The 16,973-nt window shown below is 36.0% G+C and overlaps 2 protein-coding genes across 2 annotated transcripts in view; both read right to left on the bottom strand.

Annotated features, from left to right (window-relative positions):
- LOC125655501 (E3 ubiquitin-protein ligase Midline-1-like) overlaps positions 1 to 16,973 on the bottom strand; it is a 35,473-nt gene that overhangs the window by 15,095 nt on the left and 3,405 nt on the right. The window contains exon 2 of the mRNA XM_048885820.2: positions 3,554 to 4,517. The gene's annotated coding sequence lies outside the window, so the exon portion shown is untranslated. The remainder of the gene's footprint in view (positions 1 to 3,553; positions 4,518 to 16,973) is intronic.
- On the bottom strand, positions 2,852 to 3,994 carry LOC130048615 (uncharacterized). The gene has a single exon (XM_056145599.1). The coding sequence runs from the start codon at positions 3,992 to 3,994 to the stop codon at positions 2,852 to 2,854; it is 1,143 nt and encodes a 380-aa protein (XP_056001574.1).

The raw sequence follows: 16,973 nt of genomic DNA, 5'->3' as shown, positions 1-16,973 counted from the left end.
GTCTTACAGATGGGTGGTTGTAGAGAAGATTTTTGAAAATTGTTCAATTTTTGTCCTGGAGGTGCAGGAGCCCTGAAATTTACAATTATATCTCCCTTGTCACAAAGATGTTAAAATACATGTACCATTTGAAAAGAACTGGAAACGTTGGTTACCAAGAAAAAGTTGAAAATGGTCAATAGGTTCAATTTCAAAATAGTTTCAAAATAATCAATCCCAAAACGTCATCTGAGTTTACTCGCGTGACCTAAAAGTTGAAATAAACATGTTAGATGTCTCATCAAAATAGAATAAGTCAATAAAAAAGAAACAAGCAAAAACAACAGTGAAAGGTTTACATGGAATAATACAGTACTTTCTAAAAATCTTGGGAGAAATTTGACAAAACCATTTCATAGACAAAATTATAATGGAAACATTTGTTTAAATGTCTACCAAACGATGGACTGAGGATGAGACCAATATACATCGTGCGTGTGTGTTGCGTGTCTATCTGTGTGTGTGTGTTTTTTGTCTGTGTGTATGTGTGTGTTTTGTCTGTGTGTGTTGTGTTTGTATGTGTGTGTGTGTGTTTTGTCTGTGTGTGTTGTGTTTGTGTCTGTCTGTGTGTTTGTTTCTATCTCTGTGTGTTGTGTTTGTGTCTGTTTGTGTCTGTCTGTGTGTATCTATCTGTGTGTGTTGCGTTTGTGTCTGTCTGTGTATGTGTGTCTATCTGTGTGTGTTGTGTTTGAGTGTCTGTCTGTGTGTATATCTATCTGTGTGTGTTGTGTTTGTATGTGTGTGTATCTATCTGTGTGTGTTATGTTTGGGTCTGTCTGTGTGTGTGTCTATCTGTGTGTGTTGTGTTTTTGTCTGTCTATGTGTGTATCTATCTGTGTGTGTTGTGTTTGTATGTGTGTGTGTGTATCTATCTGTATGTGCTGTGTTTGGGTCTGTCTGTGTGTGTGTCTATCTGTGTGTGTTGTGTGTGGGTCTGTCTATGTGTGTGTCTATATGTATGTTGTGTGTTTGTGTCTGTCTGTGTGTTTGTGTCTATATATGTGTGTTTGTGTTTATGTGTGTCTAATCTATCTGTGTGTGTTGTGTTTGGGTCTGTCTGTGTGTGTGTCTATCTGTGTGTGTTGTGTGTGGGTCTGTCTATATGTGTGTCTATATGTATGTTGTGTGTTTGTGTCTGTGTGTGTGTTTTTGTCTATATGTGTGTGTTGTGTTTGAGTGTGTTGTGCTTGGGTTTGTCTGTGTGTGTATGTCTGTGTGTTTGTGTCTCTCTGTGTGTGTTTGTGTGTGTCTGTGTGCTTGTGTCTGTCTGTGTGTGTTTGTGTGTGTCTGTGTATTTGTGTGTGTGTGTGTTTGTGTGTTTGTGTGTGTTTGTGTCTGTCTGTGTGTGTTTGTGTGTGTCTGTGTGTTTGTGTGTGTCTGTGTGTTTGTGTCTGTCTGTGTGTGTTTGTGTGTGTGTATGTTTGTGTGTGTGTGTCTGTGTGTGTTTGTGTGTGTCTGTGTGTTTGTGTGTGTGTGTGTGTGTGTGTGTGTGTGATTGTGTTTGTGTGTGTCTGTGTGTGTCTGTGTGTGTTTGTGTGTTTCTGTGTGTTTCTGTGTGTTTGTGTGTGTGTGTGTGTTTGTGTGAGTGTGTTTGTGTGTGTGTGTGTGTGTCTGTGTGTGTTTGTGTGTGTCTGTGTGTTTGTGTGTGTCTGTGTGTTTGTGTGTGTGTGTGTTTGTGTGTGTCTAATCTATCTGTGTGTGTTGTGTGTGTATGTTGTGTCCATCTGTGTGTGTGTCTGTCTGTGTTGTGTTTATGTGTGTGTGTGTGTTGTATGTGGGTCTGTCTATGTGTGTGTATATCTGTGTGTTGTGTGTAGGGTATGTTTGCGTGTTTGTGTCTGTGTGTGTGTGTGTGTGTATATATATAATCTATCTGTGTGTGTGGTGTGTGTCTGTTGTGTCTATCTGTGTATTTGTGTCTGTTTGTCTGTGTGTGTTTGTGTTTATGTGTGTCTAATCAATCTGTGTGGTGTGTGTCTGTCTGTTTGTTTGTTTGTGTCTGTCTGTTGTGTTTGTGTGTTTAATCTATCTGTGTGTGTGGTGTGTGTATATGGCTGTTGTGTCTCTCTATCTATATGTATGTTGTGTATATCTGTGTGTGGATGTCTATCTGTGTAGATGTCTATCTGTGTGTGGGTCTCAATCTATGTGTGTGTGTTTGTCTGTGTGGTTAACAGATATATATGTATGAAGTATATCAATAAGATCTACCTGTTTGCTGTGCTAAATAAAGTTGGACACCCATTACAGAATTAATTAGTGTCATTAAATTAACAGATGGAACAGGAAGATAAGTCTGGCGTTGATTGTTTGAATTTATTGAGATGTTGCAATCTTTTTTTTTTTTTTTTTTTTTTTACATAATTAGTGATCTTACATTACAGCTTACATTTTTTCTTTACAAACAAAACCCCCTTCAATTACAAATTGAACAAGTTTGTTATCATACTTACATCCTTTCTATGTATTTAATTATTCCTAAGGGTTTTTCGAAATTGTTTTAAATGTTATTAGGATGATTATATCATTACATCAGGCGCTATATATTAATGATGATAATTATGCATTTTTATTCTGACACTATGAATATTTTATTCACATGTATGTGCACATCTATTTTATATTATCTTTTCTCTCACATTTGTAAAGCGCTTTAGAGAACTAATGTTGATAGGATGCTGTACAAATCTTTTAATTACAAAATTACACCTACAATTTATGTTTCATTTTCCATGCATCCTGGTGAAATAGGTTTTAACCATTAAGCTCATACATTGAAGTCTCTAACTTGCATGGCTATAAACAGTAGCGTTTATTGTAGATATTTGATTTTCTTCACATTTCCACTATAATTCTCAGCAACAAACAACTTGTCACTTTTGTCCGCACATAAACCCCAGGGACACTTCAGATCACAGTTATCTATATAGCAGAGGAACTGTCCATTCTGGTCCAGGATGTGAATACAGTGGTTACCACAGTTTGTTGTCAGGATCTGACTCTGACTGTCTGTTGTAATTCCCCAGGGTTTGAATGCTTTGTATTTGGTAGAAGAAGAATGACAAGTGTATCTAAATCGAAGTTTTCCAGCCTGGTTGACCACCACTACTGCACCAGCTCCCCAGTAAGCCACACAGATATCCAGGTTTCTGTTCTCGCTGATGTATTTAGTGTAATTATTTCCTGAATATAGAGGCTTACCCTCATCATCATACTGGATTGTTTGTTTCTCTGTGGAACCCGAGTAACGGACAACTTTGGATTGTGTTTCATCATCACTGTGCATGGTAACCAGGAGATCACCAGAGGAGGTGACACAGAGATTGTTAGGTATCCAGCCCTGTAATCTGATCACCTCCTCTGTCTGTCCACTCTTCACTTTATTCACAGTCCCACTAGCGTACACTAGATCCCCATCACTTGTCACTGCTATATCATTTGGCTGTTCCACTGATTTTGTTTTGATTGTATTAATAACTGTACCTTGAACATTAAAGCATTTCATATCACTGACTTTTCCACTTGTCCAGAATTCTTCTTCTCTCAGACAGGTAACACTGCGGAGATCTTCATACCCAGTATTTATTGTAGTGACAAGCTCTGGTTCACCCATCAGTTCTTTGGGTGAGGTTTCAGCTTTCTTCACCGTGTAGCCATTTACATCTGTTGTAAATGATAATGGTATCAAAGATCCCAGTGACTTGTAAAGCTGTTCTCTGTCTATCGTGTTTGGACTAAATGTAGGCAGTGAGACTCGGAGTTTGGGAGGAAGTTTTCTGAATTCTTTGTTTTGGGATCTGTATTCCATGGTCACAGACACTTCATTGGATTCCTCCATTTTATTCAAAGTAATCAGTGATTGCTCAATAAGGGACTGTATCTGCTTAATTTCATCCAAATGTTTCTTCAGAATTTCCAGGTGTTTGATTTTCATCTCTTCTATTTCATTTTTCATTTTGTTGATGACATTGTCAATTTCTGTGTGCCATTCCTCTCCATGTTTTGTAACTACCGTTGTGAATTTCACATATTCTCCAAGTTGGTTATTTGAGTTTCTAAATCAGTGGCCATTTCTTCATATGTTGGAGAAATAATGTTTTCTATCTCCTCTGAATCTTTTGTCATGTCTGCTTTTATTTCATTGTAGATTTCAGAAAGAATTGAAAATATATGACACTTGTGTTTATCTGCGGCACACAATGAACACACAAACTTGTCACATTCCTTGCAATGCAATTTACATTTTTCAGTTTGATGTGTACTACACTTTGGATAGATCAAGGTAGAGTTTCGTTTTTGGAATGGTACCACTATATGCTTTTGATAGTCATCAGCAACATGTTTTCCTATACAGGCAATGCATAGATTGACGTGGCAGAAATCACAGTACATCTGTACTATAGCTGTCTCACAAAGGTCACATCGGACGACATCTTGGGCACTGTGGTGGGGGTCCATGGTCATTCAATTTAAGTATTCTAGAATTTAATAATAAAAATTTATTAGTTCTATTTCAACCATTTTGATAGATAGGTATACTAGTGGGATAGTTAACATGATTAGAGTTATATTTAGACCGGCTACATTAAAATATTTAAACACAATATAAATCATATACACCACCAAATCATCCACACTATGTCACACAGGGCCTACTCAGTAAATGTTTCAAACTATTTAATAAACTGATATTTGGCTTTTCTTATTCCCGATAATAAACTTTGATGTCATGTTTTCAATTCTAATTATTCTAGTTAAAATGGGGGATGGGGCCTAGGCCTTCCTCTAAATCAGCCACTGTTTAATCAACTGTGATCCAATTTTCAATTATATTGTGCTATTACCGCCCCTCCCCTACCCCCATTACTGATGTCGAAAATAAAAAGTCAATTAACGTAAAACAAGGCTATTTGATTAATTATAAAGTTACCATTTATTGACTTTTTCTTTATTATTGCCATTTCCAAATTTATACAGAGCGATATACACCCATTGTCAATGGAGTAGGCCAAGAATTATACGCCCCTCGCGATAAAGCTGGTCAGCAGATACCAACTTTCGTTTTACTTATATTACGATTTTACTTCTAAATATTAATTAATCAGATTCATGTATAAAAAAGGACATTTTGGCGATGATCTATTCTTCCAATAATTATAACGTTACCTGCAGCATTACACTTCTCTATCCGAGTTCTTGATTGGTATGGTGTCACATGACAACAGCCTAGTGAACGAATGGAAGTGTCAGTCGGAAATTTAGAGTTATTTCTCTTGTCTTATATCCCATGATTTTTTTCTTCTTCATTTTTGGTGTATCTAAGAGGGGTGATGGATATAAAAACAGCTTGTGAATACTTCTCCTCCTATATGGCTTATCGGATAGATTCAATGCTTTAGATGCGCATACTGTCGGGACAGGGGGTCCAATTATTGTCCTAAAAGTTTTAGCTTGTGAAAACTTCCCCTACATGTGTATAAGGCTTATCGGATAGATTTGAAATTTGTACAATACTTTTTTATATGACTGCTTCATGTATAAAGATATAAGAAAGAAATATTACCCTTTGAACAGCTACAATTCAGACGATGATATATCAAAGGAAAACCATGGTAAAGTACTATGCAACCCTGTCAATGTAGTTCATGCTAGAAGGTTTCGTGAATTTTTACATGAATGTTTTGAATAGCGCACCAAAAGCAGAGTGCTATAACTACATTTAATTTATGTAATATGCAATACTAAATTGCATACATAGTCTAATATCACAGGTACATATCAAATATATACTTGTATTTACATATATGTAAATAAACTGTTAGTAATCAGTTTATTGTCATTATATATGACATATTGTGTAACATGATTGTATGCCAACATGCTTGGTGAATCAATAAATAATTGAATTGAATTGTATTGATACTTCCACAGGCACTTGTTTCATACATGGGTCCCCCTCCTTAATAATACATGGGTCTCCCCATGTATGAAACAAGTGCCTGTGGATACTTCAATGCCAGTTACAGATGTGCATATTGCAGGGACAGGAGGATCCAATTGTTGTCATTAAAGTCATGGTGGATCTGAGGGGTGGAGGGTGTAAAATATATAGTTTGTGAACACTTCTTCTATATGTGGCTTATTGGAAATAATGTCTATGTTTCTCCTCACGCTTTTTCCTCCGTACTATGCAACACATTAAGGGGAGGATGTTTCATTTCGAGCAATTAAGGATCTGGGGAGACATTTGTTTTCCATAAAAACAATTTCTAGTTCAAAACAGCACGAGTAGCTCGCAGCTGCAAAGCCAGGGGCGGATCCAGGAATTGCTGTTCGGAAGGCGCAACTTTATGAGGCAGGGGGTTGGAGGGCCACATTGAGTCCTGGTATGGGACGTGAAGTCGAAGACCCTGGGAGTTCCTGGATTTTACAGAGCTTGAAATATGTCTTCTATGTATGATCATTTTACTATTTTCTGTCATTTTCAATAAGGCAAAATTTTATATTGCTATATATATACTTTCCTTTAAACCCTTATTGGTTCAGGGGTCCTAATTTAGAAAAACTCAAACCATCACATGTATTATATAAGAAAGCTTTTATTACCATTAATTCCTAGCTTTCTGATACAGTATGTAGCATAAACGTTAGTATTCCCTTCGGTAGAGGGTATGGCCCTACATTTAAACAACTTTGAATCTTCTTTATACAAGGATGACTTGTGCCATGAAATGTTTGAATAGGAAATTGGCTAGTGGTTCTTCTGACAAGTTTACATATGATAATCACTCAACACACAACATACTTTGATCTGAATAGCTCACTAATGTTTCAAGGTCACGTAGCTCACTAAAGTGTCAAGGTCATGTACCCAACAAATATTTCCATACATTCAGTATATCTGCATGTCGTAAAATTACAGAAATAAGATCTTGTACAACATTATACTAAAACCCACATAATGTAATGGTCTAGCAATAAGGCGAGCTTAAAACAATAAAAAATATCCTATAAAAACTTATCTGCATCCATATATATTCCACAAAAACTTATCTGCATCCATATATATTCCATAAAAACTAATCTGCATCCATATATATTCCATAAAAACTAATCTTCAGTACGGACTATGTATGATATTATCCTTGCTATCTGTTCCAAAGTAAAATTCAAAATTTTAAAGCTGAAGGCAGATTATATCTACATCCATGTCATAAACGAAAAATGTCCAACACAGTTTCACATAATTTGTCTCTGATATCTACAAATCTTTTAATGTACAGAGCATCAAAAGCGACATGTTCATCGTATCTAGTTAGGATGCTAACTCTTGAGAATTATTTCTCTTTCAAAAAGCATAAAACACAGCTCTGCATGCACAAGCTTTCTTCTTTCACATACGGATTCTGGAAAGATATATCTATGGTACAAATATAAACTTTCTCCAAGTGCATGAAGAATATCCATCTTCAGTCAAAATACTAAAAATGGCTGCGAAATGTCATGTTTATAATGTTATCATTTTAATCAACAGAACTGCACCCGGGCTTCCAAAATACTGCATTGTATGGATTTAAATTGAACATTCTGCGTAAACATTATTTTGAATGCCCATCATCAAGAATACAAAATATACTTTTTTGAAAAAAGCATGAATATTGAAAATGGTCGTACTAAATTCAATCTTTTGCAGAAATAGCAGAAGACATGCACTCATTGGTTATCTGATATGCTGAAAACATCGTATGCTCAAAGTAAATGTTACTTTTTCTAAGTAAATTCTGTTTTCACTGAATATGGTAAAAATGAATTGGTAAATTATGTTTATCATGGCACATATTAATGTGTTCTAGTGGGTTAAAATGGGGTGCATAAAAAGATACTCATTAATTAGGGAGAAGGCTCATAAAGGTTACGCCTGCTACCCAATCTCAAAAGTTCATTGATTCAGAATATTAATTATAAATATTGTTTAAATTAAACATCAAATAAAACTGGGACCTGGGTTCTTAATTATAAATCTTTAATGAAATATTAACGTAGTTCCACACTCCTGTGACGTCATAAGATTTTGCAAAGTCAATGATTTAATGACTGGAACATACCAAGGCGTCTTTTCGTGAAATTACATAAAGTTTTAATCCATGAGTTAATTTGAATAGCTCAGCTGTGTGCTGCCATAACTCGTTTTTTTTTATGGGGGTATACATACTCCAGAAGCTATACATTTGAAATTATTAAGGAAAAGTATGGATGTTTTTCAAAAATAACTATAATAGATGTACATTTACTAATATAAAATGATATGTAAACCATGCTATAAGGAAATTGTGTCCACATTTATTCGTTTTTTTACATTTTGGAGAATAACACTAATTCAATAATTCAGCATTTATTATTCTAAAACTTGATGAACATATTGAAAATGACATGTGTTTTAGTTATTGACATGTTTCTAGATAAATAAATGTAATTAAACAATTTTCTTGTTGTTTTTATTTTAAAATAACGACAAATAACTGTTTCCAATTAATTTCATAAAAATCTACATAGGGGTACATGACTTCAGTAGTGTCTGTAATGAAAATTGATATGGAAATCCTTAACTAATTTGCATTTTTTCATTACTCTGAATGTTAATTTATTGATTCCAAACAAAAAAATGCTACCTAAACCCCAAAAATCCAGGACTAAGGACCCACCTTAACACAATCTAACAAACAGGATCTATTGTCTAAAATATCATTTGATTGTTTTATTTCAGCATGTAATGTTGATGCACATATGAATTTTACATCATTGATGCAACACAACATGGATATCATGGATCTATTCAATACAATACAGAGTCAGAACTGACTGTGAACTATCACATACAAATGTATCAAAAACTAAAAATTTCAATATGTAAATGACTTCAAATGTCAAAAAATAAATATCACCTAAGAACACACGATGAATACAAAGCTATTTAAAAAATAAAAGGACAGTATATACATATACTAGTCCCATTGATGGGCCATTATGCGTTTCTTTGTGTACCAGCAAACTTCTCCATTGTACGATTGACTGACTGTTGAACATGGAGGAAGACGTGGCTCAGCGATGTACACGTCGGTCTGTAATCAAACTTGTATTTTCAGAGGCTAAAACATCAAAGACTAAAACATCTGAGACAGGACAAAATTAAGATCTAATGTCATCTGTTTCTACGGAAACCATTATAAGTAAGATTTGGATCTAATCTGTCAAATTTCCACTGATGGAAGTTTCTTCCAGGTAACTTATTTGGGTGAACACTGTTGGTCGTCTCTACTGTGTCTCTACATTTGCCATTCGATCATTCTTAAGGAGGTATGCCAAACCAGAGATATTTGATATGGATGAAAACTGGATAATATGTACAACAATATTTTAGAATTGAAAACTTTCAAATCTATTTTATTTAGTTAAAAAATACAGTTTTCGTAGAAAGCAATCTGAAAAAATCTCCAGATGAACTCGCGATCTACAGTTAAGCAGTTAACGTACTGGTTAACCTACTGAGCTACTCAGCTAGTCGATGAACTTTGTATTGAATAGACAAATATTGCTGATGTTTACGTTTTCATCCATATTTTGAAAGGAAGTCAGCCATTATGATGATGTAGAATACCTCCTTAATGCCACTGAAAGTGCCCTGTTACGGCACATTTGGCCGCCTCTGCACGTCAGGTCCCCGGCAACAACACACGCGGTACGTTTGGTCGCAGACAACTATTCATGCTAATCGTATTGTCGCTGGCGACAGGTGACAAAACGTGCCGCACGCATCGTTGCCGGGCGACTGAATGTGCCGTGAGGGTGGACACGAATGGTCATCAATTTTAGACCGTACCCGAGCACGAATTGTCATCACCCAAGCCCTCTGTCCCAAACACCAACTTGCTATTGCTTTTGCCTTAGAAAAAGGTGTGTGCTCATATGTGCGGTCGTGAATGAGTGTGCATGTATGTGTGTATTTCAGTGACGGTGTGAGTGTATATGTACATGTGTGTGCGTATATGTGAATGTGTCTATATGTATATGCCTGTGTGTGCTAATTCATGTGTAATAAGGTTTGTTTTGTATAACACACGCACACATTTGTGACACAAGTTAAACACGATACAAATCAAACAAACAAAAACGTGGGCATTTCTGGATCGAATTTTATGTGAACTTATTTTGCAAACACATGAGTGGCAACAATTTAGCAACACAATACACGTACGTACCGCTATCCGTTTGGCACGCCGTTTTTACATTTATTCCTATTTAAAGATATCTCATAAATTTTAAAAGATATCTTAAAAAGTTATCAGATATCTTCTAAAGTTTGAGATGTCTGATATCCTTTAGAAGACATTTTATAAAAGATATGAGATATATTATATTTTTCTTTATAAGATACCCCATTAAATATATGAAATATCTTATATAGTGTATAAGATCTTCCATAAAGTTTATAAGATATCATATCAATATTTGTTTTTAGTTCAGATAACAAACTTCATAAGATATCTTATAAATCTGTTTTTATGAGATGTCTTATAAAAGATCAGATATCTCATATGATATATCTTATAAAATATACAAGATAGCTTTATATGACATATCTAATATATTTGATAAGATATTTCGTGAATGAATTTTTATATGTTTTATAAGATATCTCATAAACGTTATGATATATTTTAGATATTTTATAAGATACGTGTATCTCATAAATGAATCCTTTAAAGACACATCATACACTTTTCAATGTATCATATAAATTTACTTTTATAAGATATCTTTTAAAACATATTAAATATCTTGCATGTATCATAAGATATCTCAAAGTTTATGAGCTCATCGTTCACTTTGCTTTACCGTGCGCTCACCGTTCACTAAATTGCGTTCACCGTTCGCTCTGTGTGCGTTTTATGAGATATCTTATAAACTGTAAATTATATGAGACATCTTTTAAAATTGAAAATAAAAGATATCTCATAAATCATAAAAGCCATCTTCATAGAGGAATAAACATAACAAGAGATGTTTGTGAAACATATATGCCCACCATGGTGCAAAATTCAAACAGCAATAAACACATGCATTATTTAATTGAAAGTAGTATCACCAAGTCAAACAAGAGACACATATGTCCCCACCCCACATGGTGCAAAATTGAAAAGGGTTATACACACATCATTTAATTGATAGTAGTATCATCAATTCAAAATATTGAGCAGACAATATCTTCCTATATCAAGAGTGAATTGACAATGTGACCTAAAAATCAATAGGGGTCATATACTCCTTATGCTGTACCAGTGTACCAAGATTGGTGTCAATCAAGCAAATAATTCTTAAAATATAGGAGACAATATATTACTATGTCCAGGTCAACTATTGACTTTTGACCTCAAAATCAATATGGGTCATCTTCTCCTGAAGATGTACCAGTGTACTAAGTTTGATATCTTTCAAGCAAAAGGGTTATCAAGATATTGAGTGGACAGTATATTACTATGTTCAGATTGACCATGTGACCTCAAAATCAATAGGAGTCATCTTCTCTTGAATATACACCAGTGTACTAAGTTTGATGTCTGTCAAGCAAAAGGTTCTCAAGATATTGAGCAGACAGTATATTCCAATGTCCAGGTAGACCCTTGACCTTTAAATACGTGACCTGAAAATCAATAGGAATCATCTTCTCCTGAAGATGTGCCAGTGTACATGTACCAAGTTTGATGTCTATCAAGAAAAGGGTTCTCAAGATATTGAACGGACAGTATATTCCTATGTCCAGTGTGACCCTTGACCTTTGACCATGTGACCTCAAAATCAATAGGAGTCATCTTCTCCTGAAGACATATCAGTGTAGCAAGTTTGGTGTCAATCAAGCAAATAATTCTTAAAATATGAGACAATATGTTGCTATGTCCCTTTTAATTCTTGACCTTCAACCATGTGACCTCAAAATCAATAGGAGTCATCTTCTCCTGAAGACGTATCAGTGTACCACGTTTGGTGTCAATCAAGCAAATAATTCTTAAAATATGAGACAATATGTTGCTATGTCCCTTTTAATCCTTGACCTTCGACTACATGACCTGAAAATCAATAGTGGTCATCTACTCCTGTTGATGTACCAGTGCACCAAGTGTGATGACTGTCAAGGGTTCTCAAGATATTGAGATGACAGTATCTTCCTATGTCCAGTTTGACCCTTTACCACGTGACTTAAAAATCAAAAGGGGTCATCTTTTGAAGATGTACCAGTGTACCAAATTTGATGCTGTCAAGCAAAGGGTTCTCAAGATATTGAGCGGACTGTATATTCCCATATCCAGCGTGACCCTTGACCTTTGATCATGTGACCTCAAAATAAATAGTGGTCATCTCATAAAGATGTACCAATATACCAAGTTTAATGACCTAATGTCTGTCAAGGAAAGGTTTCTCAAGATATTGAGCAGACAGTAGCTTTTATGACTTTTGACCTGAAAAAGGGGGTTCCTATTCTACTCATAACCAAGCCACATATGAAATATCATGACGATCAAGTGAATTGTTCTCAAAATATTAAGCTGACAACATGTGGTCTACCGACCGACCGACCTATACGTGCAAAGGAATTTGCCCCTCTTCTTTGTTAAGTATGAGCGCACAAACACACAAATACACATGACCACACAGTGTGAAATACAACGCAAATACTACCATTTGTGATGGTTCGATAAGAAAATGAAAACTTAAAATTTGTCATAAACAACACTGCGTACACAATTTTAATTTTAAGGAATATAATATACTGTACATGAACACCAATTTACCAGTTAACATGTTAACGTAATGTAAAAAAAAAATCAGTAGGCCTACTATGACAAACAATTTTTTTTAAAAAAGAAAGGCCAACTACTGTTCTAGCAATACACATGAAAGTGCATGTAAAATGAACGAAAAAGCTTCAAAATTGGAAATATTACAAAGTACACATCGAATTGAACATGTGGAGTAAGCAAATCTATTTTGTAACTTCATAGGTCTGAAACACTTTTCATACATGAAATTGGCTCTTTCAAAATGGAGTCATCATTCTTTAAAGTAATAGCACACATACGGAACTCTTTCTCTCTGTTACTGGCGTGGAGGAAAGATATTACATGGGGGATTGGAGGGCAGCGCGGGAATTGGTCTGATATATTGAAGAATAGGTGTCTATAGAGGAATACTACGGTTTTGTGGGTATATCCCTGAACTATTACCCACCAATTCAATAGACTCGTTGTTTGGTTTGATCAAACCAGAAGAAAAGGAAGAATTTGGAGAAAGAGGACGAGGATTAGATGGGAGAAAGAGAAGGAAAAGGAATAGATGCTGGAGGAGGAGGAGAGGGGAAGAAAAGCAAAGTTGGGATTTGGGACTGGGGGCTTGGGAATGGACTAAAATTGACGATCATTCGTGTCCACTATCATGGCACGTTCAGTCACCCGGCGACGATACGAGTGGCACGAATGGTTGTCGTAGACCAATTGTGCGGCATGACCAAAAGTGCCATAACAGTGCATATATTGATAAAATACTTTCACATAATATATGTAACGTTAACAGGAAATAACTAGTTTGAACCCATCCTAGAGTCAAACCCTGGGATTAATTGCGAAATTCACATTTTGGTACATCGTTTTCTGCTTTTCCTAAACATGTTTTTATACTGTATTGATAGCAAACTTCAAGAAGTCTTCCAAATGATAACGTTTAACCATAATCACTATGATAATTTTGGTTCCGCTCTGGAACCAAAACCCCCTGCGATCATGAAATTTATAATTTTGGCAAAGGACTACATACTCCTTCAAAATATCTATTTAGTTTCCATTTAACATCAATAGCATAAAAGAAGATTTATCTAAATGATTTACACGTATACATTATATTTACATGTACCAAGTTTGGCCCCACCCTAGAGTCAGAATCTTTACCTTGGGGATCATGAAATTTACAGTATTGGTAGAGATATTCCTGCTCTACATCTATATGCATTTAATTTGTCTTACAGATATGTGGTTGTAGAGAAGGTTTTTGAGAATTGGTAAATTTGTGTCCTGGTGGTGCAGGAATCCTGAAATTTAGGATTATGTTTCCGTTGTCACAAAGATGTTGAAATACATATACCAAATTTGAAAAGAACTGGAAACGTTGGTTACCAAGAAAAGTTGAAAATGTTCATTAGAATAAATTTCAAAATATACTAGCGGGAAAAAGAAACTGCATTATAAAATTTAGTATAATTTTTCTATATCTATTATTTATATTTAAAAGATCTAAACAATCGATAAAGGTGATGTTTTTGAACAATTTCCGATAGTACATGACTCAGATGCACGGACTTTTTCATGGTTAGTGAACACATGTTGTTTATTGAAGTGTTCGTACGCACGAGTTTTACTGGCCAATACTGTTTGGAGTAAGAAGTGTAAAAAGATTGTTTGGACACTATTCGTAAAGGAAAGCACTTTAGTTTTGACAAAATTACCCTTCTGTCATGCCACGACTCAGCGAAAACCAACATAATCGTGCTGTTTGGATGCTTCTAGCTGGAATGGCACAGAATATCGTAGCAAGACACTTGAGTTGATCGGAACACCATCCAGTCATTATGGAGACGTGTCCAACAATCTGGTAACACTCAGGATCGACCTCGTTCTGGGTGTCCTCGTGTGACGTCGCGTCGACAGTAAAACCATATTAGACTTTTGCACCTGAGAAATCGTTTTCAGACAGCAAGTTTGACTGCTCGTAGCATCCCTGGACTTCGACGAATCATTCCAAGAACTGTGCGTAATCGTCTGAGCGAGCACATCAGACCAAGACGTCCAGCGGTGCGCCCAATACTGCTTCAACGTCATCGTATCGCTAGACTAGCGTGGTGCAGACGACATATGCAATTCAGAATACAAGACTGGGCCAATATCATGTTCACTGATGAATCCAGATTTCATTTGGATAGCAGTGACGGCCGTTGTAGAGTGTTTCGTTGGGGAGCGGTACCAGGACGCTTGTGTTATGTAATGTCGACAATTCGGGGGAGGTAGCATTATGGTGTGGGGTGGAATAACAGCACGTGGAAGGACCCCTCTACAAATTGTCAATGGAAATCTCACCGACGTATGCTATTGAGACGAAATTATTCAGCTCCATGTGATACTCTTCATACAGAGACAGCAAATTCACATCATTATGCAGCATGACAACGCAAGGCCATTTGTTGCACGTGTAGTCAGGGACTTTTTTGGTCAACAGAATGTCGATTTCTTGCCTTGACCAGCTGTTTTCCTCCATTTATCGCCGATGGAGCACGTCTGGGACGAAATGGAACGACGTCTACGCCCATTACCAAATCAGCCAGTGACATTGGCTGATTTAGGCCAGGCTTTAACCAACATTTGGAACAACATCCCTCAAGCATTTCTGAACACTTTAGCGGCATCAATGAGGCGCCGTTGTCAAGCATGCGTGAATGCAAATGGTGGTCACACGCGTTATTAACTTTGTTAATTCAAGTTTGAATACCAGTGTCTTTCGAGTGTGCTGAAATTATTTGACGTTAACATTAATGGATTATGAAATGTTGTAACGAATACATTTGTTAGCAGTATTACACAAAATAAAATTTGGTCAGTGTTATTTATTATTATTATTTTTTTTTTTCATATATTAAATAATGCACAGTTTATTTTTCCCGCTAGTATAGTTTCAAAATGATCAATGATAAATGTCAATACATCATCTGAGTTTAGTTGCGTGTCCTAAAAATTGAATTAAAAAATACCATTTCATAGACAAAATAAATGTAGACATTTTTTTTTAAATGTCTACCAAAGGATGGACTGAGAATGATACCAATATACCGCAGTCATCGTGTGCCTTGTGTGTTGTGAGTGTGTGTGTGGTGTATGTCTAACTGTGTGTGTCTATCTGTGTGTGTCTATCTGTATGTGTCTATCAGTGTATGTGTGTTTATCTGTGTCTGTGTGCCTATCTGTGTATGTTTGTCTATCTGTGTCTGTGTCTCTATCTGTGTGTGTGTGTCTATCTGTGTCTGTGTGTTTATCTGTGTGTGTCTATCTGTGTCTGTGTGTTTATCTGTGTCTGTGTGTGTCTATCTGTATATGTCTATCTGTGTCTGTGTCTATCGGTGTATCTATCTGTGTCTGTGTGTCTATCTGTGTGTGTATATCTCTGTCTGTTTGTGTCTATCTGTGTCTATGTGTGTCTCTCTGTGTTTGTCTGAGTGTGTCCATCTGATTTTGTCTGTGTGTCTATCTGTGTGTGTACCCGTGTTTCTGTTTGTGTATCTGTCTATCTATCTGCGGGTCCGTCTTTGTGTGTCTACATGTGTCTATCTTTGTGTGTCTGTATCTGTCTGTATGTGTCTATCTGTGTCTGCGTGTCAATCTTTATGTGTCTATCTGTGTCTGCTTTTGTCTATCTGTGTATCTATCTGTGTCTGTGTGTCTATCTATCTGTGTCTGTGTGTCTATCTAGCTGTGTCTGTGTGTGTCCATATGTGTCTTTCTATCTGTGTGTGTCTGTTTTTATCTGTGTTTCTGTTTTTGTCTGTGTGTGTCTGTTTTTGTCTGTGTATGTCTATATGTGTGTGCTTATCTGTATCTATATGTATCTGTCCATCTGTATCTGCGTGTATATCTGTCTGTGTGTATATCTATCTGTGTGTCTATATGTGTTTATATGTATGTGTCTATCTGTGTCTGTCTGTGTGTGTCTATCTATCTGTGTCTGTGTGTTTCTATCTATATGTGTCTGTCTGTGTGTGTCTATCTATCTGTGTCTGTGTGTTTCTATCTATATGTGTCTCTCTGTGTCTATCTATCTATCTATCTTTGTCTATCCCCGTGTAT

Source organism: Ostrea edulis, chromosome 7 (assembly GCF_947568905.1).
Source record: "Ostrea edulis chromosome 7, xbOstEdul1.1, whole genome shotgun sequence".
Lineage (NCBI taxonomy): Eukaryota > Metazoa > Mollusca > Bivalvia > Ostreida > Ostreidae > Ostrea > Ostrea edulis.
This window is presented reverse-complemented; position numbering and strand designations above follow the sequence as displayed.